Source organism: Coregonus lavaretus (genome assembly GCF_964263955.1).
Source record: "Coregonus lavaretus genome assembly, chromosome: 6".
Classification (NCBI taxonomy): domain Eukaryota; kingdom Metazoa; phylum Chordata; class Actinopteri; order Salmoniformes; family Salmonidae; genus Coregonus; species Coregonus lavaretus.
Genome location: NC_139993.1, coordinates 62,406,977 through 62,432,215, shown reverse-complemented (window position 1 = coordinate 62,432,215; position 25,239 = coordinate 62,406,977). Strand labels below are relative to the sequence as shown.

The 25,239-nt window shown below is 45.0% G+C and overlaps 1 protein-coding gene across 1 annotated transcript in view; it reads left to right on the top strand.

Moving 5' to 3' along the window:
- Positions 1-22,513, top strand: part of LOC311131102 (rho guanine nucleotide exchange factor 18-like) — a gene marked incomplete at its 5' end in the record, with an annotated part of 28,890 nt that extends 6,377 nt beyond the window's left edge. Inside the window, 5 exons of the mRNA XM_084163915.1 lie at positions 548-733; positions 2,108-2,353; positions 16,176-16,530; positions 17,599-17,736; positions 17,826-22,513. Of these exons, the coding sequence (XP_084020041.1) occupies positions 548-733; positions 2,108-2,353; positions 16,176-16,530; positions 17,599-17,736; positions 17,826-18,058 (1,158 nt within the window). The 3' untranslated portion in view covers positions 18,059-22,513. The remainder of the gene's footprint in view (positions 1-547; positions 734-2,107; positions 2,354-16,175; positions 16,531-17,598; positions 17,737-17,825) is intronic.
- Between the last annotated feature and the right edge of the window lie 2,726 nt (positions 22,514-25,239).

Here is a 25,239-nt window from a genome sequence, read left to right as displayed (position 1 = left end):
TCACGTTTCCCTAGATACACTCACGTTTCCCTAGATACACTCACGTTTCCCTAGATACACTCACGTTTCCCTAGATACACTCACGTTTCCCTAGATACACTCACGTTTCCCTAGATACACTCACGTTTCCCTAGATACACTCACGTTTCCCTAGATACACTCACGTTTCCCTAGATAGCCTCTCGACAACCTCTCCACATCCACTTAACTGCTCATACTCCACATACATGCTAGAATGTAGCTCTCCTCCTGTCCTGTCCTGTCTGTGTGTGTGTGACTGGGCCATGAACAATCAACGGGACTGCATGTAGTTCTCCTGTCCTGTCTGTGTGTGTGACTGGGCCATGAACATCAACGTTACTGAAGTCTTCCATACTTACCAGGCCTAGACACCAAAACCTGTCTGTCTGCATGTTAAAATGACATCACATGGAGACTGCTAGACTCGCCTTTTGATTGGTTATGGTCTGTGACCACAAGCCTTACGCTTTCTAGAAGTTGACCCACATCTCTCCTCCCCTCTCCTCTCCCCCCCCCCCCCCTTCAGGCCATCATCGCCCAGCAGGACAGCTACATCGAGCTGCAACGCGCCTCCCTCAACGAGCGCGCCTCCTTCCCTGGCCGTCACCGCGGCAACGTGCTCCTGGAGCAGGAGAAACAGAGGACTCTGGTCCTGCAGAGGGAAGAGATGGCCAGCTTCCACAAGCTGCAGTCGCAGCACCGTCAGGAGCAGGTGGGGGTGGGAATCAGTGGAAATGGAAGCATCCTTCATTTGATTCCATAGTAGCCTTCCAGGTCGTCTTCATCACAGCTCTGCCGTGCAGATGATTCAACGTCACAATGCTAGAAGAAAGGAAGCACGTTAACATGATCATCATGATCATTTCTTGTTCAAAATAATGGAATGTCATATTTTGAGTTGAATGTTGCTACTGGTCTGTACAGACTATATGCTACATGGCTGTGCAATGCTAATGAAATCAACAGTTCATTAAACTAACAAACTCGTAGGCTGCCCTGATCACAGTCAAACCACATTTTATAGTAGGCTAAGAATATAAGGAAATATAACAATCAAATACAAATAATATTTTTCCCCACACAACTTGCGTCACGGCAACGTGTGGAACCGCTGTCCCAAAAATAATAAGAAGGTGATATTTTGAAACTGAGCCCAAGACAAGCCCATGCTTTGGATCCAAGTGTCTTCTTTCCTACCATCACTCCGCTTTGTTAGGGAGCATGCGTAGGGTCTTACATTTAAGAGTGTATTCATCATGATACCCAGAGAATATAATAACAATCTATATTTTCAAAAGCATGTGAGTCTAGTGATCATATTTCACAACCTCCGCAGGATTTTGGAGTTGCCTTTTTATGCGATCAAGCCAAAATAATAGACCTACACTTGATTTAGGCTACATTATAGCACGCTAAATGTTTCTGATCAGTGACAGATGAACTATACCACCTCCACTTATTTGCCCAGCCAGGGAATTAACAAAATATACAGATTTGAGATTCAGTGAAACAAAATCACATTGATTGATTTAAGACACAGGCTTTTGGTCAGGAGCCTAGGTTACTAAGCAACTGCGAGTCAAGAGCAAAATAATCCACTTGCTAAACTACATTTTAACATTCTGGCAAAATGTGTGCTAATCAGTGCTAATAATTGAGCCGACTAGACAAGGTGATTATGAGCAACACTCACATCAACTTAGCATTTCCACAGCCTAATGGTAGCCTAACCAATATCCAAACGGAGATTTAGTGAAAAGAAAATGTATTGATTTATTAAGACGAGCCCCCACGCTTGTCTAAAAGCAGCGCGAAACGGTGCTGAAATAGTTGACCACCCACGGCTAGGCTATTGCTTCAAATGTATTATATAATATAACAATTGGATGACTTTGGGAGTTTCAATAAGCAACTATTTGATGCCTTCAACAACAACAAAAAATCCCGCAAATGCGCAGAAATCTCAGTATCCTTAGCCACAGAACATTTTCGGGTTCCAGAAAATCCAGAACCGCAGCCACTCCGAAGCAAAAAGACACTATACCTGTCTGCGTGAAGTAGAGTTGAACCTTGTGTTTGTCCCCAGGCTCGCTGGGAGAAGGAGCGTCAGCGCCACCGGCTGCAGGCCGAGGACATGGAGGCGAGGCTGAGGCAGAGAGAGGAGGAGTGCAGGAGGCTGGAGGAGAAGCTGGCGGAAGACAGGGAGGAGCTGGAGAGGCAGAGAGAGACATACCAACAGGATCTGGAGAGACTGAGGGAGTCGACCCGTACCGTGGACAAGGAGAAGGAACGCCTGGAGCAGCAGAGGAAGATCAAGAGGAAGACCATTGAGGTGGGGATGACATCACATTACACTTACCTCCTATATCCATGTGCATCTCTCCGCTATCCAACCAGCACCAGTCACACATGGATAAAACACTAGCCCCAACCCCACACCTCATTGGTGGTTAACAACTAAAGCTTTGGAGTTATCTGGTGACCTACCAAGCCCGGTCCCAGTAATCAAGCCCATGACCCAAGAATGAGGGTTTCCACTAGATGGCACAAACACAAAGTCAAAATTGTCTATATCCTAAACATTCATGATTTTCTTTTAGCTTTTTGGTCTTAATTTAAGATTAGGCATAAGGTTAGCAGTGTGGTTAGGGTTAAGGTTAGTTTTTAAATCACATTTTAAGAAGATAAATTGTAGAAATAGACAGGGTTTATGACTTTGTGGCTGTGGTAACTAGTGACGACCAAGAAGGAGCCATTTTGGAAACCCACACTGATCTCTTCTCCCCATAGAGATAGACAGAAGACTCATCTTTGTATCTGTGCTATTAGATTGTCTGTGACAGCATGGCCAGCTCCGTTGATGCAATCTCCATTTTGAAGTAGTCAATTTTCTTCTTTACTATTGGCTGATCCCTCCTGATGATGCGGTTGGACATGACTCCAACAGGTTCACCAGGAGGGATCAGCCAATGAAGTTGGACGTCCCATCCAGTTGACTACATTAAAATGGTGGAAGCCATTTTGCCTAAGTGTATTTATTTAAACTGTTGTGGCTGCTCTTCAAATATCCCAAATCTCATCTCAACTGATCACACTTAGGCAATGGTTTTTTTTTTTTTTTTTTTTTTTGTCATTTAGCAGACGCTCTTATCCAGAGCGACTTACAGGAGCAATTAGGGTTAAGTGCCTTGCTTAAGGGCACATCGACAGATTTTTCACCTAGTCAGCTTGGGGATTAGAACCAGCGACCTTTCGGTTACTGGCACAACGCTCTTACCCACTAAGCTACCTGCCGCCCTGTCTCAATACACAGCACCCAGCTAGCTATTTATCACAATACACATCACCCAGCTATCTATCTATCACAATACACAGCACCCAGCTAGCGAACTATCACAATACACAGCACCCAGCTAGCGAACTATCACAATACACAGCACCCAGCTAGCGAACTATCACAATACACAGCACCCAGCTAGCGAACTATCACAATACACAGCACCCAGCTAGCTATCAATCACAATACACATCACCCAGCTAGCGTACTATCACAATACACAGCACCCAGCTAGCGTACTATCACAATACACAGCACCCAGCTAGCTGACTGTCACAATACACAGCACCCAGCTAGCGTACTATCACAATACACAGCACCCAGCTAGCTATCTATCACAATACACAGCACCCAGCTAGCTATCTATCACAATACACATCACCCAGCTAGCTATCTATCACAATACACAGCACCCCGCTAGCGAACTATCACAATACACAGCACCCAGCTTTAATATTGCAGATAGGTTGTAGCTTCCATCAATGTAATTGTCTGCTTCACTTCCAATCCCCCATACATTTTTTTGCATATACAGTGGGGAGAACAAGTATTTGATACACTGCCAATTTTGCAGGTTTTCCTACTTACAAAGCATGTAGAGGTCTGTAATTTGTATCATAGGTACACTTCAACTGTGAGAGACGGAATCTAAAACAAAAATCCTGAAAATCACATTGTATGATTTTTAAGTAATTAATTTGCATTTTATTGCGTGACATAAGTATTTGATCACCTACCAACCAGTAAGAATTCCGGCTCTCACAGACCTGTTCGTTTTTCTTTAAGAAGCCCTCCTGTTCTCCACTCATTACCTGTATTATCTGCACCTGTTTGAACTTGTTACCTGTATAAAAGACACCTGTCCACACACTCAATCAAACAGACTCCAACCTCTCCACAATGGCCAAGACCAGAGAACTGTGTAAGGACATCAGGGATACAATTGTAGACCTGCACAAGGCTGGGATGGGCTACAGGACAATAGGCAAGCAGCTTGGTGAGAAGGCAACAACTGTTGGCACAATTATTAGAAAATGGAAGAAGTTCAAGATGACGGTCAATCACCCTCGGTCTGGGGCTCCATGCAAGATCTCACCTCGTGGGGCATCAATGATCATGAGGAAGGTGAGGGATCAGCCCAGAACTACACGGCAGGACTTGATCAATGACCTGAAGTGAGTCTCAAAGAAAACCATTAGTAACACACTACGCCGTCATGGATTAAAATCCTGCAGCACACGCAAGGTCCCCCTGCTCAAGCCAGCGCATGTCCAGGCCCGTCTGAAGTTTGCCAATGACCATCTGGATGATCCAGAGGAGGAATGGGAGAAGGTCATGTGGTCTAATGAGACAAAAATAGAGCTTTTTGGTCTAAACTCCACGCTCCGTGTTTGGAGGAAGAAGAAGGATGAGTACAACCCCAAGAACACCATCCCAACCGTGAAGCATGGAGGTGGAAACGTCATTCTTTGGGGATGCTTTTCTGCAAAGGGGACAGGACGACTGCACCGTATTGAGGGGAGGATGGATGGGGCCATGTATCGCGAGATCTTGGCCAACAACCTCCTTCCCTCAGTAAGAGCATTGAAGATGGGTCGTGGCTGGGTCTTCCAGCATGACAACGACCCGAAACACACAGCCAGGGCAACTAAGGAGTGGCTCCGTAAGAAGCATCTCAAGGTCCTGGAGTGGCCTAGCCAGTCTCCAGACCTGAACCCAATAGAAAATCTTTGGAGGGAGCTGAAAGTCCGTATTGCCCAGCGACAGCCCCGAAACCTGAAGGATCTGGAGAAGGTCTGTATGGAGGAATGGGACAATATCCCTGCTGCAGTGTGTGCAAACCTGGTCAAGACCTACAAGAAACGTATGATCTCTGTAATTGCAAACAAAGGTTTCTGTACCAAATATTAAGTTCTGCTTTTCTGATGTATCAAATACTTATGTCATGCAATAAAATGCAAATTAATTACTTAAAAATCATACAATGTGATTTTCTGGATTCCGTCTCTCACAGTTGAAGTGTACCTATGATAAAAATTACAGACCTCTACATGCTTTGTAAGTAGGAAAACCTGCAAAATCGGCAGTGTATCAAATACTTATTCTCCCCACTGTGTGTGTGTGTATGTGTATGTGTGTGTGTATATATATATATTACCAGTCAAAAGTTTGGACACACCTACTCATTCAAGGGTTTTTCTTTATTTTTTACTATTTATTTACATTGTAGAATAATAGTGAAGACATCAAAACTATAAAATAACACACATGGAATCATGTAGTAACCAAAAAAGTGTTAATCAAATCAAAATATATTTGAGATTCTTCAAATAGCCACCCTTTGCCTTGATGACAGCTTTGTGCACTCTTGGCATTCTCTCAATCAGATTCATAAGATAGTCACCTGGAATACATTTCAATTAACATCTGTGCCTTCTTAAAAGGTAATTTGTGGCATTTTTTTCCTCATGCGTTTGAGCCAAACAATTGTGTTTTGACAAGGTAGGGGGGGATATACAGAAGATAGCCCTATTTGGTAAAATATCAAGTCCATATTATGTCAAGAACAGCTCAAATAAGCAAAGAGAAACAACAGTCCATCATTACTTTAACATTTACATTTTAGTCATTTAGCAGACGCTCTTATCCAGAGCGACTTACAGTTAGTGAGTGCATACATTATTTTTTGTATTTTTCATACTGGCCCCCTGTGGGAATCAAACCCACAACCCTGGCGTTGCAAACGCCATGCTCTACCAACTGAGCTACATCCCTGCCGGCCATTCCCTCCCCTACCCTGGACGACGCTAGGCCAATTGTGCGCCGCCCCATGGGTCTCCCGGTCGCGGCCGGCTACGACAGAGCCTGGATTCAAACCAGGATCTCTAGTGGCACAGCTAGCACTGTGATGCAGTGCCTTAGACCACTGCGCCACTCGGGAGGTTAAGACATGAAGGTCAGTCAATACGGGACATTTTAAGAACTTTTAAAGTTTATTCAAGTGCAGTCGCAAAAACCATCAAGCGCTATGATGAAACTGGCTCTCATGAGGACCGCCACTGGAATGGAAGACCCAGAGTTACCTCTGCTGCAGAGGATAAGTTCATTAGAGTTACCAGCCTCAGAAATTGCAGCCCAAATAAATGCTTCACAGAGTTCAAGTAACAGACACATCTCAACATCAACTTTTCAGAGGAGACTGTGTGAATCAGGCCTTCATGGTCGAATTGCTGCAAATAAACCACTACTAAAGGACACCAATAAGAAGAAGATAATTGCTTGGGCCAAGAAACACGAGCAATGGCCATTAGACCGGTGGAAATTTGTCCTGTGGTCTGGAGTCCAAATTGGAGATTTTTGGTTCCAGCCGCCTTGGCTTTGTGAGACGCGGTGTGGGTGAACGGATGATCTCCGCATGTGAAGTTCCCAACGTAAAACATGGAGGAGGTGGTGTTATGGTGTGGGGGTGCTTTGCTGGTGACACTGTCTGTGATTTATTATGAATTCAAGGCACACTTAACCAGCATGGCTACCACAGCATTCTGCAGCGATATGCCGTCCCATCAGGTTTGGGCTTAGTGGGACTATCATTTGTTTTTCAACAGGACAATGACCCAACACACCTCCAGGCTGTGTAAGGGCTATTTTACCAAGAAGGAGAGTGATGGAGTGCTGCATCAGATGACCTGGCCTCCACAATCCCCCGACCTCAACCCAATTGTGATGGTTTGGGACGAGTCGGACCACAGAGTGAAGGAAAAGCAGCCTACAAGTGCTCAGCGAATGTGGGAACTCCTTCATGACTGTTGGAAAAGCATTCCAGGTGAAGCTGGTTGAGAGAATGCCAAGAGTGTGCAAAGCTGTCATCAAAGCAAATGGTGGCTATTTGAAGAATCTCAAGTATAACATATATTTTATTTTGTTTAACACTTTGTGAAGTGCACCAGTCCCTCCTGCAGCAAAGCGCCCCCACAGCATGATGCTGCCACCCCCTTGCTTCATGGTTGGGATGGTGTTCTTCGGCTTGCAAGGTCCCCCTTTTCCCTCCAAACATAACGATGGTCATTATGGGCAAACAGTTCTATTTTTGTTTCATCAGACCAGAGGACATTTCTCCAAAAAGTAAGATCTTTGTCCCCATGTGCAGTTGCAAACCGTAGTCTGTCTTTTTTATAGAGGTTTTGGAGCAGTGGCTTCTTCCTTGCTGAGCGGCCTTTCAGGTTATGTCGATATAGGACTCGTTTTACTGTGGATATAGATACTTTTGTACCTGTTTCCTCCAGCACCAATGTACGTTCATCTCTAGGAGACAGAACGCGTCTCCTTCCTGAGCGGTATGATGGCTGTGTGGTCCCATGGTGTTTATACTTGCGTACTATTGTTTGTACAGATGAACGTGGTACCTTCAGGCATTTGGAAATAGCTCCCAAGGATGAACCAGACTTGTGGAGGTCTACAAATTATTTTCTGAGTTCTTGGCTGATTTCTTTTGATTTTCCCATGATGTCAAGCAAAGAGGCACTGAGTTTGAAGGTAGGCCTTGAAATACATCCACAGGTACACCTCCAATTGACTCAAATTATGTCAATTAGCCTATCAGAAGCTTCTAAAGCCATGACATCATTTTCTGGAATTTTCCAAGCTGTTTAAAGGCACAATCAACTTAGTGTATGTAAACTTCTGACCCACTGGAATTGTGATACAGTGAATTATAAGTGAAATAATCTGTCTGTAAACAATTGTTGGAAAAATTACTTGTCATGCACAAAGTAGATGTCCTAACCGACTTGCCAAAACTATAGTTTGTTAACGAGACATTTGTGTAGTGGTTGAAAAACGAGTTTTAATGATCATAACCTAAGGGTATGTAAACTTCCGACTTCAACTGTATGTATACATAGGGTCTCATTGCCAAAATCCCAAAGTATCCCTTTAAGCCCAGGAAGCAGCCATTCACCAGCTTTTCAAGCTTAATCATGGCAGAATACGTTCGGTACTTACCAAAGAATGGAGTTTTGCTAAGCAACTATCGTCATTACTGCCATCCCGGCCGCATGTACTTCCAGAAAAGGTCAAAATAAAGTTACATGCAACCAAATAAATGCCTTTTCTGGATCTAAGTAATGTTTTTGAGCAAGTGCGCATGCGCCAAATCCACCTCATCTGCACATCCTGCGATATAAATAATGGAATTAAAATACACACTAAATAAAGCCCATCTAGAAATATACCATCACTGTAAAAACATGTCCTATATTGGCTACTTCATGTACTTACATGAAATATTATAGCATTCCGTGTAGCGAGGGTGAAACAACAGATTAATATGACGTTCATACACTGTACGTGATTAAACAAATAAATGACCTTTCCTGCTGCTGAATCAGTCGACCTGTGGCAGCAGAGAGGGAGAGGTGAAGGCTAAAGCCCCATGCGTTTCTATGGGCTTATTTTTGGACCTACGTTTGTCTTCAACCGTTTGGGACAACGACTCCCATTGTTAGGGCGGAGACATTTATATACAGATCTCTGGTGGCAGTAATGAGGTGCAGATAAAGTGGATTTGGCGCATGCTCACTTGCTCAAAAACAATACTTAGATTATTTCCAGAAAAGGCATTTTTTTCGGCTGCGTATAACTTTTTATTTAGTCCTTTTTTGGATAAAAACATACGGCCCGGGACACCAGTAATTACAATAGTTGCTCATCGACACTCCATTCTTTGGTGAGTACCAAACCTAATTTGACATTATTAACCTTGCAAAACTGGTGAATGGCAAGTTTGAATGGCTGCTTCCTGAGAACGTCTCCTGGTTTGGGTTAGGATTTAAGGTAGGGATGTCCCAGCTAGCTAGCTAGCTATCCTATCACCCACAGCAACAGCAGGGCTGAGCACACAGGCCCTTCACAATGGCTGTTGGATAAATTGTGGAAGTGTTACCTCCTCCAGAAGGAATGTCATTCATCCCACTCCACTAGGAGTGGACAGGACAGTGTGCTTTTATTGGGACAGGAAAAGGCCTCGGGTCTGAACTCTGCAGTGAAGATTGCTGCTGCTGCTGTCGTAAAACCGCAGAGGCAAGGTCTGAATGGGGCGGCAGGTAGCTTAGTGGTTAAGAGCGTTGGGCCAGTAACCGAAAGGTCGCTGGTTCTAATCCCCGAGCTGACTAGGTGAAAAATCTGTCTATGTGCCCTTGAGCAAGGCACTTAACCCTAATTGCTCCTGTAAGTCGCTCTGGATAAGAGCGTCTGTTAAATGCCTAAAATTTTAATGTAAATAGTTTCCAATGATTAAAAATAATTAGAGGATAAAAAGTTGTTTTGAACCAAAGTCCTATTGCCACATTCTAATGATAAATGAATGCTAAAGATGATAGGCTATTTGATAAAGCCATGAAACCGTGGCGGTCAGTGCCGTTTAAGATGAGAGGATTATTTATTTTAATTTTTTTAAGATCATGGCCTTATTTCTATCACAGCATATTGGATGACTGTCATTCATATTCCATTCACTCAGCTCATTGTAACATCGATAGGTTTAGGCTGCTACATGATACTCAAATGTTCCCTATACCCATCATGAGGTTGCTACAACCTAGCCTACAAATGAAAGTTTATAACGTAGGTGCACAGGTCGAGAGACAAATTGGAGTGATCAAGGTGACAGTGACGCATTCAATACTGCCCTGCACACTCTTGCCTGCATCTAGCTGGTCTTGGGTTTTATCATTAGTCCAAACAGTTGCAAAACTTTACGTTTTTGCAACTAAAACAACAGTTTCTATTGGACAAATTCAGGTAGGTCCTGCTCCGTTTCATTATGTTTGCTTCTGTTGTAAGAAACTTTATGCAAAAGAATTGGCAGAATGAATACACCCCTGATCACCCGCAACACACAGTTCACTTTTATAGCAGCCACACAGCATCATCACTTCGCTCGTTCTATAATTCCTTCTCGGATATATGCACTCTAATCCTCTCACCTTATCCCTTCGCTTGTGGACTTCAGTGCACCGCACAACAGCTGTCTGAGACCAGGCGCAATGACCTCACCAAGCCAAACCTTCATACCATAACCGCTAACAGCTACGCATCCTACATCGTTGTCACCATATTAACGTTATAATCAACAAACTAGAACTAACACGTTAGTAAACCCACAATCCAATCCATGTGTACAATCACGCAGTACAGTGTACAGCAAGCAGTTTAGCAGTAACACCGGCAGGCCCCGGTGGCAATAAATTAATACCACCGAATGCTTACCTTGACTTGGAAGAGTTGCAGTGTTGCATAGCCTTAGCCAGCTAGCTAACATAAATAGCATTCCTCTCTGTTTGAGTCAGGTTGTTGAGTAGGCTAAATTAGCTGCATTAGCTAGCTAAGTAAGTGAAAGTTAAACTAAGAAAAGAAAGAAAGTTGTCATAATTACTGTGCAAGTCTATGGAAGGGGGAGAGAACCATGAGCCTCCTAGGTTTTGTATTAAAGTCAATGTACCCAGAGGAGGACGGAAGCTAGCTGTCCTCCAGCTACACCATGGTGCTACCACAGAGAGTGCTGTAGAGGTAACTGTAGACCTTTTAATTGCAAAACATTGGGTTTTAATCAGTTATTTGGTGACGTGAATATATTTAGTCTAGTTTTATCTAAAAAGGATAACTTTTTTTTAAATGTTTGACTATTTACATTTTTCTGAAATTCACTGAGTAGGATGATCCTCCCCTTCCTCCTCTGAGGAGCCTCCACTGCTGTAAAGGTTATCCGTATGTCTGCATACCTGCACACTTTCCTCTGCACTCTTAACTTAGACACCCTTAGTGCAGTGTTTTGATTAAGTAAAAGGATCGCTGCGTGACGCCAGAACTGTACTTCTTACCCTGACCCCCAAGGCTTGGTCTCATGTCTGACGTCTCACCGTAGTCAGTGTATTATCTTTTGTGAAATGGCGTGATTCATTCTTCCTCACCACCCCACTATATCACAGTAGCTAGGTGATGTGTGGTGAGCTTGCTGGCATACGATACAAGCGCTCCTGTGGCATCACTCAGGCGGGTCAGAGTGCTGCAGTACCTACTCCTGTGCAGTGAGTCCACTCTTCTTACTATGTAAAAGGACATAGAACATGTTTCAATCACAATATCCACTCCATTATCAATCCATGTGGTCATCAACTCCATGTCCTCCTGCCTCTCTGCCTCCTGTTCCTACTTTTTCTCTATATTTAGTTTTTGGTATATTGACGTTTATCCAGACAGGGAAGAAATTGGAGGTAGGAGAAACAGTGGGAAGGGTGGACGCTGGGATTGAAACCCTCTGCACTTCCTGGTCGGACTCTGTGATATGATGTGGCTTTCTGACAGTGTTGTTGTGGTCTGTCAGACAGACTGTCTGAGTGGTGCTACGGCTCCCTCTGTCCAGGCCTCTGGTGTCCAGGCCTCTGGTGTCCAGGCCTCTGGTGTCCAGGCCTCTGGTGTCCAGGCCTCTTAGTCACTTCCTCTCCTCCAGGTAATAACTGTTATGTTCCGTACATCAGGTCTGTAAACCTGTACTCGCTCACACCAGACCTGCTATCCTCAGGGCACACATTCTGTTGCCTTGAGTATTAGCAATCCCATGTTAGTGTGCAGTGCAGTGCTCAACTCTGACCACACTCTGAATTATGTAGCCTACGTTTAGACTGAGAAGAGGATGATTTCTAAGGCGTTTTGTGTCTTTAAATAAATGTTGGTTTCGGCCAGAGTGGGAGTGCTAGAACTATGAGCATTTCTGTTCCCTTTTTTCTTTTTTTTTGGGAGCAGTCAAGTTAGGCCCTCCTGCTTGGAACAGGAATAAGCCCTGCTAGCTATTTGGGTTAGGGGATCGCAGCCCCCTTCCCAAGGCATTGTGTATACGGAAACAGGAAACCCAACTGTCTCAGCTGCTGAATATGTGCTGACGATAAGTATCCAAGGAGTCTGATGATGAGGAAAAAGCCATAATGTATAATTAGCCGGCCAACAGGCAGGCTGTGCAACACCCTATCATTAATAGAACAGCTGGAACCCAGCCATTCCTAATTGTTTATGTGCTGTCAGTCAAGTCTTTGTGCCCCTGTATTTTACCCCTGGAAACCCTGTATTTACCATATGTTTACCATGGGCACCTTGGGAAGGAAACAATGGAACGTCTGTGTGCGTGGGGGGGGGGGGGGGGGGGTGAATGTTGAAAGAGTGATGGAGGGAGAGAGGGAGAGCAGCACAGAACCCCACTGTGCACATCTGAGTTATTACCTCGGGGCACTTCCTTGTGGGGGGGGATGGGGGGGTCTATTAACACAAACAACCCTCCATCCTGCAGAGCTGAGCAGGCTGCAGTGTTCAGTGAGGCTGAGTGTGTGTGTATGCACAAACAGACGTGCATACACACACTCAGCCTCACATACCCACTCACTCAGCCTCACATACCCACACACTCAGCCTCACATACCCACACACTCAGCCTCACATACCCACACACTCAGCCTCACATACCCACACACTCAGCCTCACATACCCACTCACTCAGCCTCACATACCCACTCACTCAGCCTCACATACCCACTCACTCAGCCTCACATACCCACTCACTCAGCCTCACATACCCACACACTCAGCCTCACACACCCACTCAGACTTATTCTCCTACACACTGACTAAGCGTGACCGACTGACACACATGACGTCTCCCGTCATCCCTTCCACCCCTCACACGGGGCCCCTTGCCCTGTGCTGCCTGGTCATGCCCTGGTTGTCACAGTAGCTGCTAGCAGGCAGGGAAAGCCCCCTAATACAGCAGGCAGGGAAAGCCCCCTAATACAGCTGGACACATCTGCTTCCTAGCCCAGCCCTCCTGGGACCCAGACCCTGGTATCCCATCTCCTCCTCCACACTCATCAATCAAACTGGAGCTGAACTGTCTGTCACTGCACAGGTTCTCACAGACACTCACTGGCCTAAGATACATGGCGGAGGGCCGGTTGGACAATAAACTGATATGGTTTATTGGCATAATACCACCTCCTACGCTTTGCTGCTTCACTCAACTTTCCTCAAAGTTGGTTATTAGTGTGATAGTGCAGACAGTGTTCTGAGCTACCCTGTAATGTCATGAGAGAGCGGCTGCAGCAGCTCCCTGCTAGTGCAAATCTGCCAGGGCGTGCGTGTGTGTGTGTGTGAGTGTGTGAGAGAGAGAGAAATCATGTTTTTCCTGTCGTTGTGTGAGCAGCATTATACCATAGTGTGCTTCTCTCTGAGAGCACATCAAAGCCTGTTCCAAACTGCCTGCTCAGCAGAAACCGTAGCATGTGTTTCTGATTTCACTTTTATCCCATAAATACCCTGCTCTTCAACAGATTGTGTTTCCTTAATGCCACAGCGGCTCTGCACCTCCTCAAGTGCTCAGCTAAGATGCTGCTGGCGCCGGGTGCTGGGCTGGCCCTTTTAGAAGCAGGGTTCAAAGATACCTCACTAGTCATTTAAACATAACAAGCAGTGCTCTCGCTCTCGCTGCACACTGCAAACCATGGCTGCCGTGCACAAACATAAAATGCCAACGCAAGAGGGATCCAATTTACATGGCAAACCCAGTTAGGTCAGAGACATAGAACAGAGATCAGCAAACTATTCTATTATGTTGTTACCACAAGTTCCATGACAACAGTACTGTCCTTATGTTGTTACCACAAGTTCCATGACAACAGTACTGTCCTTATGTTGTTACCACAAGTTCCATGACAACAGTACTGTCCTTATGTTGTTACCACAAGTTCCATGACAACAGTACTGTCCTTATGTTGTTACCACAAGTTCCATGACAACAGTACTGTCCTTATGTTGTTACCACAAGTTCCATGACAACAGTACTGTCCTTATGTTGTTACCACAAGTTCCATGACAACAGTACTGTCCTTATGTTGTTACCACAAGTTCCATGACAACAGTACTGTCCTTATGTTGTTACCACAAGTTCCATGACAACAGTACTGTCCTTATGTTGTTACCACAAGTTCCATGACAACAGTACTGTCCTTATGTTGTTACCACAAGTTCCATGACAACAGTACTGTCCTTATGTTGTTACCACAAGTTCCATGACAACAGTACTGTCCTTATGTTGTTACCACAAGTTCCATGACAACAGTACTGTCCTTATGTTGTTACCACAAGTTCCATGACAACAGCACTGTCCTTATTTTGTTACCACAAGTTCCATGACAACAGTACTGTCCTTATGTTGTTACCACAAGTTCCATGACAACAGTACTGTCCTTATGTTGTTACCACAAGTTCCATGACAGCGGTATTCTCATTTGCAACCTCAATCTAAAGCAATGTAATTGTCCTACATGAAACTCAAATATCTATATCCTGATTTGAACTTTTTGAAACTACTTGCACATGTGACTCAAAATGGCTTCTCATCCTCCAATTTTATGTTGTTAATCTTTTGTGTATGCAGTGCATTCGGAAAGTATTCAGACCCCTTGAATTTTTCCAATTTTTTTATCGTTACAGCCTTATTCTAAAATAGATTTAATTGGGGGGGGTTTCTCATCAATCTACACACAATACCCCATAATGACGAAGCAAAAACAGGTTTTTAGACATTTTTGCAAATATATTAGAGAAATAAAAATGGAAATATCCCATTTACGTAAGTATTCAGACCCTTTACTCAGTACTTTGTTGAAGCGCCTTTGGCAGCGATTACAGCCTCGTCTTCTTTGGTATGACGCTACAAGCTTGGCACACCTGTTTTTGAGGAGTTTCTCCCATTCTTCTCTGCAGATCCTCTCAAGCTCTGTCAGGTTGGATGGGGAGCGTCACTGCACAGCTATTTTCAGGTCTCTCCAGAGATGTTCGATCGGGTTCAAGTCCGGGCTCTGGCTGGGCCACTCAAGGACATTGTTTGCATAGTCAACTTACACACAGCTCTGACACACAAACTTACCCCACTAGACATGCCACCAGGGGTCTTTTCACAGTCCCCAAATCCAGAACAAATTCAAGAAAGTGTACAGTATTATATAGAGCCATTATTGCATGGAACTCTGTTCCATCTCATATTGCTCAAATAAACAGCAAACCTGGTTTCAAAAAACAGATAAAGCAACACCTCACGGCACAACGCCTCTCCCCTATTTGACCTAGATAGTTTGTGTATGTATTGATATGTAGGCAACGTGTGCCTTTTTTTTTTAATTACGTATTTCTGTCCTTGAGCTGTTCTTGTCTATTAATGTTCTGTGTTATGTCATGTTTCCTGTTTTGTGTGGACCCCAGGAAGAGTAACTGCTGCTTTTGCAACAGCTAATGGGGATCCTAATAAAATACCACCAAAAATTCAGAGACTTGTCCCGAAGCCACTCTTGCGTTGTTTTGGCTGTTGCTTAGGGTCGTTGTCCTATTGGAAGGTGAACCTTCGCCCCAGTCTGAGGTCCTGAGCGCTCTGGAGCTGGTTTTCATCAAGGATCTCTCTGTACTTTGCGCCGTTCATCTTTCCTTAGATCCTGACTAGTCTCCCAGTCCCTGCCGCTGAAAAACATCCCCACAGCATGATGCTGCCACCACCATGCTTCACCGTAGGGATGGTGGCAGGTTTCCTCCAGACGTGACGCTTGGCATTCAGGCCAAAAGAGTTCAGCCTTGAAATGTTTTGTTACCCTTCCCCAGATCTGTGCCTTGACACAATCCTGTCTCGGAGCTCTTCGGACAATGCCTTTGACCTCATGGCTTGGTTTTTGCTGAATTAATGAATGCATGCATGAATGAATGAATGCTCTCCCTTTCCCCCTCCCAGGTGATGCCCCTCTCTGGCAGTCTAAACGGGGGACTCCTGCTGGGCGTGGGCAGCAGCGTCGGATCAGACTTCTCCCACACCCTCCCCCTCCCCCAGAAGGCCCTGGTGCGTCCCAGCCACTCGGTGGCGCCCTCAGACTACCTGGAGCGTCCCGAGGTTCTGCCTCGGGGTCAGAGCACCAGCGCCAACGCCACGGCGCTGCCGGTGAAGAAGGAGGTGCCGCTCCACCTGTGCAGCACCACCAACCAGCAGCACAAGCAGGTGGGCGTCCAGCAGCAGATCCCCACCAAGCTGGCAGTGCTGAGCTCAAAGAGTTCAAAGAGTGCCAAGGCCTCCCACCGCACCGACAGCACAGGTAAGACCAGCCGCAACACACCACCACCACACACCAGTTAGTAGTAGCATACACTACGGAAGTATTGAACCCTGCAGTAGGATAGCAGGACACTCCCTAATGTTGATCTAATGTTGGTCTAATGTTGATCTAATGTTGATCTATGCTCTATTGTTGATTTAATGTTGATCTATGATCTAATGTTGATTTAATGTTGAGCTATGATGTAATGTTGATTGATCTAATTTTGATCTTTGTTGAGCTCAGGAAATGCCAATAAAAGTAAACGGTTGCACGCCATGCGCTAGTAAAGGCTGACTATGTAGGTTAAAGTCTGCCTCGCAAACACACGTGACCGCTGTCCTGAAGCGTGACCGCTGTCCTGAAGCGTCTGAGCCAGACACACGTGACCGCTGTCCTGAAGCGTCTGAGCCAGACACACGTGACCGCTGTCCTGAAGCGTGACCGCTGTCCTGAAGCGTGACCGCTGTCCTGAAGCGTGACCGCTGTCCTGAAGCGTGACCGCTGTCCTGAAGCGTGACCGCTGTCCTGAAGCGTCTGAGCCAGACACACGTGACCGCTGTCCTGAAGCGTCTGAGCCAGACACACGTGACCGCTGTCCTGAAGCGTCTGAGCCAGACACACGTGACCGCTGTCCTGAAGCGTCTGAGCCAGACACACGTGACCGCTGTCCTGAAGCGTCTGAGCCAGACACACGTGACCGCTGTCCTGAAGCGTCTTAGCCAGACACTTTCTGCCACAGTACAAAGAGAACCCTGCCTGCCCTGTGTAGTGGTGCTCTGGTCGAAACAGTGGGATTTATGCACCCTGGCTTGTGAAAACACGTTAGGTTGACATGACCTCGGCTGTATCAGGACTCTGGCCTTACTGATCCTAATGACTCTGCATCATGATCACATTAGGTGCTGTGAACTGGATGGCTCCTGGACTCAGGCCAATAAAACACTGCAATGGCAATGTAATGGCAATGTAATGGGAATCTCCTCTTTTCTCACTCTTTCTCACTGTCTTTATTGCACTCTCTTTTTCTACCACTCTCCTCTTCTCTGCCCCCCCCCCCTCTCCCAGCCTCTGTGGATATGAAGCAGATGCTGCCTATGAAGTTGTCAGCCAGAGAGGACGGTGCTCTGAAAGCCAAGCGCTCCATCAGCCCTAACCAGCAGCTTCCAAACACCCTAGTCCACTCCCAGTCCCTGCACTCGACAGGTAGCACACACACACACACCCACCCACCACTACCCCTATCTAAAACCAAATGGCTGAATGCTCTCTCTCTGGCTCTCTTTCCCCCACAGAGAACCTGCCCGCCAGCCTACAGAAGCCCCCCAGTCAGGCCTTCAACCCCCTGCACACCCAAACCCAGCCCCAGGCTCCTAACCCCCTCCACACCCAGCTCCAGCCTCCTAACCCCCTCCACACCCAGAGCCCTAACCCCACTCCAGCACAGGCCCCTGTCCACGGCCTCAGCCTGCCTCCTCCATTCGGGAGCACTGAGGACCTACACAAGGAGGATGTCATCTTCTTCTGAGTTCCCCCTCTCAGCTGCTGTGGAGCGCGGCAGACAGGGATCAAAGGGAGGCCTGTGATGTCACATCTCTAGAAACCGTTCACCGGAGCTCTGGAACACTTTTCCTTTTTAAAGATGGAATATTTTTTTTTTTTTTTAAGATAACTGTTAATTCGTTCGTAGAAGAATCTGTTTTATCATGTCTCCCTAAGACTAATGGCAATAATTGTTTTGATTCAACTGCAGATGATGACTATGAAGAAAGACAACTGATTAATATGAAGGGTTATTTTAAACATGGGGGGGTGTCAGGAGAGAGAGACTCTCTTTGGGTTGACCCATGAATGAAGTTGTCAGGAGAGAGAGACTCTCTTTGGGTTGACCCATGAATGAAGTTGTCAGGAGAGAGAGACTCTCTTTGGTTTGACCCATGAATGAATTTGTCAGGAGAGAGAGACTCTCTTTGGTTTGACCCATGAATGAAGTTGTCAGGAGAGAGAGACTCTCTTTGGGTTGACCCATGAATGAAGTTGTCAGGAGAGAGAGACTCTCTTTGGTTTGACCCATGAATGAAGTTGTCAGGAGAGAGAGACTCTCTTTGGTTTGACCCATGAATGAAGTTGTCAGGAGAGAGAGACTCTCTTTGGTTTGACCCATGAATGAAGTTGTCATGAGAGAGAGACTCTCTTTGGTTTGACCCATGAATGAAGATGTAACTATGAAGGCTTCTTTTTATCATGTGTTTCTTATTAGATAAAGACTGAACACTGGAGTGCAGTTGTAATTGACATTGTCCCCTTTTGTTGAAGATGACTTGGTTTGGTCCAGAGGTGGACAGACGGGCTAAAGAAAAATAATAATAATAAATGCCCCTAGCCAAAGATGAATTCTCTTATTTAGAATGTCATTATAATTCATACCAAGTTGATTCAATGGCTTTTAAATGCTTCAATTGTATGGTTGTTTACACCCTCATGTTATATAATGTGTGTAGATACAACCAATCTTGTTGTGTAGCGAAGATGACGTGAACATAAAGCCATGCCATTCTGTATGACCAACAATGATTAGGGATGCTGTGGCACTGGTTTATGAGTCTCCCTACCCCTAGTGTGTTACTGTCACCTCTCAATGCTGTAGTCGGCAGCAGAGCCACCATGGGGGGCAGTAAGGGTATAGTCATGCTCCAGGATGGAGACATCCGATCCTGTTTGCTTCCACCTCTGGGGAGACTGATCTCCCCCATCCAGATACTGCCTGGGTCCCAGCGGTAGACCACTCCCCATCCAGATACTACCTGGGTCCCAGCGGTAGACCACTCCCCATCCAGATACTGCCTGGGTCCCAGCGGTAGACCACTCCCCATCCAGATACTGCCTGGGTCCCAGCAGTAGACCACTCCCCATCCAGATACTGCCTGGGTCCCAGCGGTAGACCACTCCCCATCCGCACACTGCCTGGGTCCCAGCGGTAGACCACTCCCCATCCAGATACTGCCTGGGTCCCAGCGGTAGACCACTCTCATGGCATCCCCTCCTGACTTCTGCCTAGGCACATGGACCATTTCATACATAATGACAATATGGACGGGTCCACAGAATGGTCAGATAAGCAGTAGTGCAGTCACTGAAGGATTTCAAAGCTTGATGTAATGTAAAGCTTTAAACCGTTTTAAGTAACTTTTAAACAAGCCAGTATCTTACAAATGTAAGACGTATCAGTCAGTTTTTATTGATTGATTGAAGCCCCAAACTTTAATTTAAAAATCAGCCATTTTAAGTTTGGTGTGATTTGCATCTGACACTTCATTGGCAGCAGGTCCTAAATCACAACATGGTTTCCACACATTTCCCTCAGCCTGCCAGACTAATGTATTAGTCTGAAGAATGCAGTGGGCCTCAAGCAGGAGTGTCTAGTTTTCCCCAATTATTATTTTTTTATTTTTACTAAACTATTTAGTTAGCTCTGTGTCTGTATATCTGGGCCTGTATAGATGTATATATGTAGTGAAATACATGTCTGTAATAGGGAGGACGAAAGCAATCCCTGACCGATTTGACGTGACTTTGACGTAAATTTTGATCACCTGTTAATCTGAGCTTTCAGGACAAGTCTTGTTCAAGTACATTCTGTTTTTGACCCTATATTTCTTATATACAGGTAACTGCCAAAACAAAGGACACTTGAGTAAATGAGGGATACAAAGTATACTATATATACAAAAGTATGTCAAAATAGTGGATTTTTTTCGCCAGTTTCAGCCACACCCGTTGCTAACAGGTGTCAAAAAAAAAAATTGCACACAGCCATGCAATCTCCATAGACAAACATTGTCAGTAGAATGGCCTTACTGAGGACCTCCGTGACTTTCAACGTGGCACCGTCATAGGATGCCACCTTTCCAACAAGTCACGTCTAGGAACAACGACGGCTTCAGCCGCGACGTGGGCCACACCAGCTCACAGAGCAGGACCGCCAAGTGCTGAAGCGCTGCTCGTGGTGGCCCAATGCCCTATTAAGACACTTTATGTTGGTATTTTCTTTAGTTTGGCAGTTACCTGTGCATTTTGTACATATAACCTCTCTGCATGGACAGCATTTGAGTTAATATGGGTATGGAGGTGGATAGTCCTCTGATTGCTCTGAGTTAGCAACATGTTAGTTTAGCTACTGGACCACCTGCCTAATTCTGACTCCGGTGACATTTCATAACTCCACAAGAAACACGAATAAGCTATAATTCAGTTTTGTGGTACAGACGTTTTCATTTCTTAACCCGTGTTTCTTGGAAACAATGAAGGCAAAGTTGGCTCTTATTTTATACTGAACAAAAATATAAACGCAACGTACAACAATTTCAACGATTTTACTGAGTTACAGTCAATTGAAATACATTCATTAGGCCCTAATCTATGGATTTCTCGACTGGGCAGGGGCGCAGCCATGCGAGGTCCTGGAAGGGCATTTCCCCACAAAAGGGCTTTACTACAAACAGGAATACTCCTCAGTTTCATCAGCTGTCCGGGTGGCTGGTCTCAGATGATCCCGCAGGTGAAGAAGCCGGATGTGGAGGTCCTGGGCTGGCGTGATTACATGTGGTCTGCGGTTATGACGCCGGTTGGACATATTGCCAAATTCTCTAAAATGACGTTGGAGGCTTATGGTAGAGAAATTAACATTCAGTTCTCTGGCAACAGCTCTGGTAGACATTCCTGCATTCAGCATGCCAATTGCGCGCTCCATCAAAACTTGAGACATCTGTGGCATTGTGTTGTGTGACAGAACTTCACATTTTAGAGTGGCTTTTTATTGTCCCCAGCACAAGGTATACCTTTGTAATGATCATGCTGTTTAATCAGCTTTTTGACATGCAACACCTGTCAGGTGGATGGTTTATCTTGGCAAAGGAGAAATGCTCACTAACGGGGATGTAAACAAAAACGTTTTTGAGAAATAAGCTTTTTGTGTGCGTATGGAACATTTCTGGGCTCTTTTATTTCAGCTCATGAAACATGGGACCAACACTTTACGTGTTGCGTTTATATTTTTGTTCAGTGTACATCTGGTGCTCTTATTTTTGCCATTATAACACCAACATTGTGTAGCATTAGTTGACGACTAATTCACCCACTCATTTCACCTGGTTAACCAAAGAGACATTTCATATTTGACTTAATGCTTTATGGTGTCGTATTGAAACCGATATGAAGGGTTATTGTTGGAGATGACGTGGTGGAGAATCATCGCTTGGTTTGAAGATTCATCTAAGGTCCATGTTTTAAAGATGTGAGGGATGTCACTGGTCTGAGAGATGATTCATCTAAGGTCCATGTTTAAAGATGTGAGGGATGTCACTGGTCTGAGAGATGATTCATCTAAGGTCCATGTTTTAAAGATGTGAGGGATGTCACTGGTTTGAGAGATGATTCATCTAAGGTCCATGTTTAAAGATGTCACCGTTCCTAAAATCTTACATTTCCTCTAGCTGTACTGGACTACTGGAATCTGAATCGCTCGTGTCTTACTCAAACAAGAGAGCGGTGTGTCTGTGTGTGTGTGTGTGTGTGTGTGTTAGAATACCCCTCAACGTTATCAATACTTCCTAACTGAAAGTAATCTAGAAGTTGTTTTATTTCTTTGATTGTGTGTTTCTGCAGATCCAAGTATAATGATCTGTAATGTGTAAATAACCAAGGTCATGTTGTGTACTGCCAATTACACTAGTCACTTTGGATAGTAGCTTACTTGAATGAAATGTCCATAATAATAATAATAATAATAATAATAATAATAATGCATAATAATAAATTGTATCTACCGCTTGCTGTCTAATGTTGACGTTTGAGGCGGCACACAGCAAGAAAGATGGTTTTTGTACCGTTGTATTTGATTCACTGTCAAACGTAGAGACCTATAGACACATGAAACTGCTGCCTTAGAGAAATCTGCATTTTAGTAATAAATGTTTTAACCATGTGTGGGTTTGTTTATTTGCTAGGGAATGTTGAGTCTTTATTACGTATTTCTCAGCATGATCGCCTTAACTTTCAACTGGGAAGGTAACTAGCAAACTGGTATGTCATTTAATTTTGTGGTTTATTTCAAAGGATATGGCTTTTTCTTTTCCTAATTTTTTTTTCTTCAGTTTCCTAAATATCCTGGAAGTTTAACTATTTGCAGTAGGGCAAGTTTTGTATATTGTAATGCCCTGGCCAGTATATTAATTAAATCTTCCATGAAAATACATTGTCTAGACCAGGGGTGTCAAACTCATTCCATGGAGGGCCTAGTGCAGCGTTTCCCAAACTCAGTCCTCGGGACCCCAAGGGGTGCACGTTTTTTGTTTTTTGCCCTAGCACGACACAGCAGATTCAAATAATCAAGCTTGGAATGAGTTTGACACGTGGTCTAGACTGTCTTAAGAGTGGCTGTCATGGCATTCTATGATGTTATTGGCAAAATGGAAAAGCAGAAAAGAACCGTGTGAAATGTGTTGGCAGTCTGTCTGGTCTTCCTCATTTGTAGTGCTGCTGCAGACAAAGGGCTATTTTCAGGTGTTGTGGTTTTGCTGTTGGGTCCCTGCAGGACACCAGGGCATCCAGTCCCTCTGCTATTCCGAGAGGGATGATGCCTCTTGTGTGATTTGTTGGTTCTTTTTGTCTTCTCTGGCTTGTGGAGAATAACTGCAGCTCGCTCTCCTCTCTCTCTCCACATGCAACAGTTTGGAAGCATACTGTGTGTGAATTGCCTGAAGTCAGGAGTGCCTGTTGTTCTCATCTTACCCTGCTGATGGTCTAAGAGGCCTGTGGTGTGATGTGATGACGTTGCTCCTGGGCGTCACAGAAGCTTGTTGAAAGACACACAATGCTGACTATCTCCAACCTGGTCTCATATACTAGACGTAACATAGTAAACGTAAATACGGAAAAAACACTCAAATTAGTACCGTTTATGTTACGGTTGGTATGGTTACATGAGACAGAAGGTTACTTAAGGCAAAAAATAAAGTAGGGTGGTTGGTTGGGCATATAACGCAAACGTCTAGCAACTCAAAGGTTGCGTGTTCGAATCTCATCATGGACAACTTTAGCGTTTTAGCTAATTCGCAACTACCTACTACTTTTGAGCTACTTTGCACCTACTTAGCATGTTAGCTAACCCATCCCCTAACCTTAACCCTTTAACCTAACCCCTAACCTAGCTAATGTTAGCCACAACAAATTGGAATTCGTAACATATACATTTTGCAAATTCGTAACGTTGTACGAATTGCTATTTGTAAAATACGAATTGTAATTCATAACATATCATATGAAATGGATGATGGACATCCACAAATTAATACATACCATACAAAACATAATATAATATATCATACTAATTGGACTGTCCCAGATGTACGTTTACTATGTAACGTCTACCCCTGAGTCCAGGTTGCCATCTTTCCTCCACTGGTAACATCCAGGGGCCATACTTGCAAACTTTTGCTTAGACCATGGTTTAAAGTTAAACCATTGGTCTAAAATGGCTAAATTAGCCACGATGCTGAGGACGACCAGCTGAGTAGATAGATATATACGTTAACAAATTCCGTCTCGGCTAATTAAAATCGGCCACGTTTCACTAAAGCATCCTTAGCAAAATTCCACCTACAGGTTTAGATCCGGTGTTGTGATACTGATTGTCGCGACAGATGGTTTGTTTACGTTTCTACCATTGTGGCTAGATGGAGTAGGCCTACAGCGCCAACTAGTGGTTGCGTCAGGGACAATAGTTGTTGACAACTGTAGCATTGTAGCTAAGCCTAACCCTAAGCCTCCGCACGTGGTGCGGAGACAGATTCTCGCCACGCCACCTGGTAGGAGCGACCTGTCAGGTAGGATGCAATCCAAGAGTGAGCCGCGCCGGAGATGCCCAACTCGGAGAGGGTGGAGAGGAGGATCTGATGGTTCACAGTATCAAAGGCAGCAGACAGGTCTAGAAGGATGAGAGCAGAGGAGAGAGAGTTAGCTTTAGCAGTGCGGAGAGCCTCCGTGACACAGAGAAGAGCAGTCTCCGTTGAATGACCAGTCTTGAAACCTGACTGGTTTGGATCAAGAAGGTCATTCTGAGAGAGATAGCAGGAGAGTTGGCTATAGACGGCACGCTCAAGAGTTTTGGAGAGAAAAGAAAGAAGGGATACTGGTCTGTAGTTGTTGACATCGGAGGGATCGAGTGTAGGTTTTTTGAGGAGGGGTGCAACTCTCGCGAAGATGGAAGGGACATAGCCAGCGGACAAGGATGAGTTGATGAGCGAGGTGAGGTAAGGGAGAAGGTCTCCGGAAATGGTCTGGAGAAGAGAGGAGGGGATAGGGTCAAGCGGGCAGGTTGTTGGGCGGCCGGCAGTCACAAGTCGCAAGATTTCATCTGGAGAGAGAGGGGAGAAAGAAGTCAAAGCATAGGGTAGGGCAGTGTGAGCAGGACCAGCGGTGTCATTTGACTTAATAAATGAGGATTGGATGTCGTCAACCTCCTTTTCAAAATGGTTGACGAAGTCATCCACAGAGAAGGAGGAGGAGGATTCAGCAGGGAGGAGAAGGTGGCAAAGAGCTTCCTAGGGTTAGAGGCAGAGGCTTGAAATTTAGAGTGGTAGAAAGTGGCTTTAGCAGCAGAAACGGAGGAAGAGAATGTAGAGAGGAGGGAGTGGAAAGATGACAGGTCCG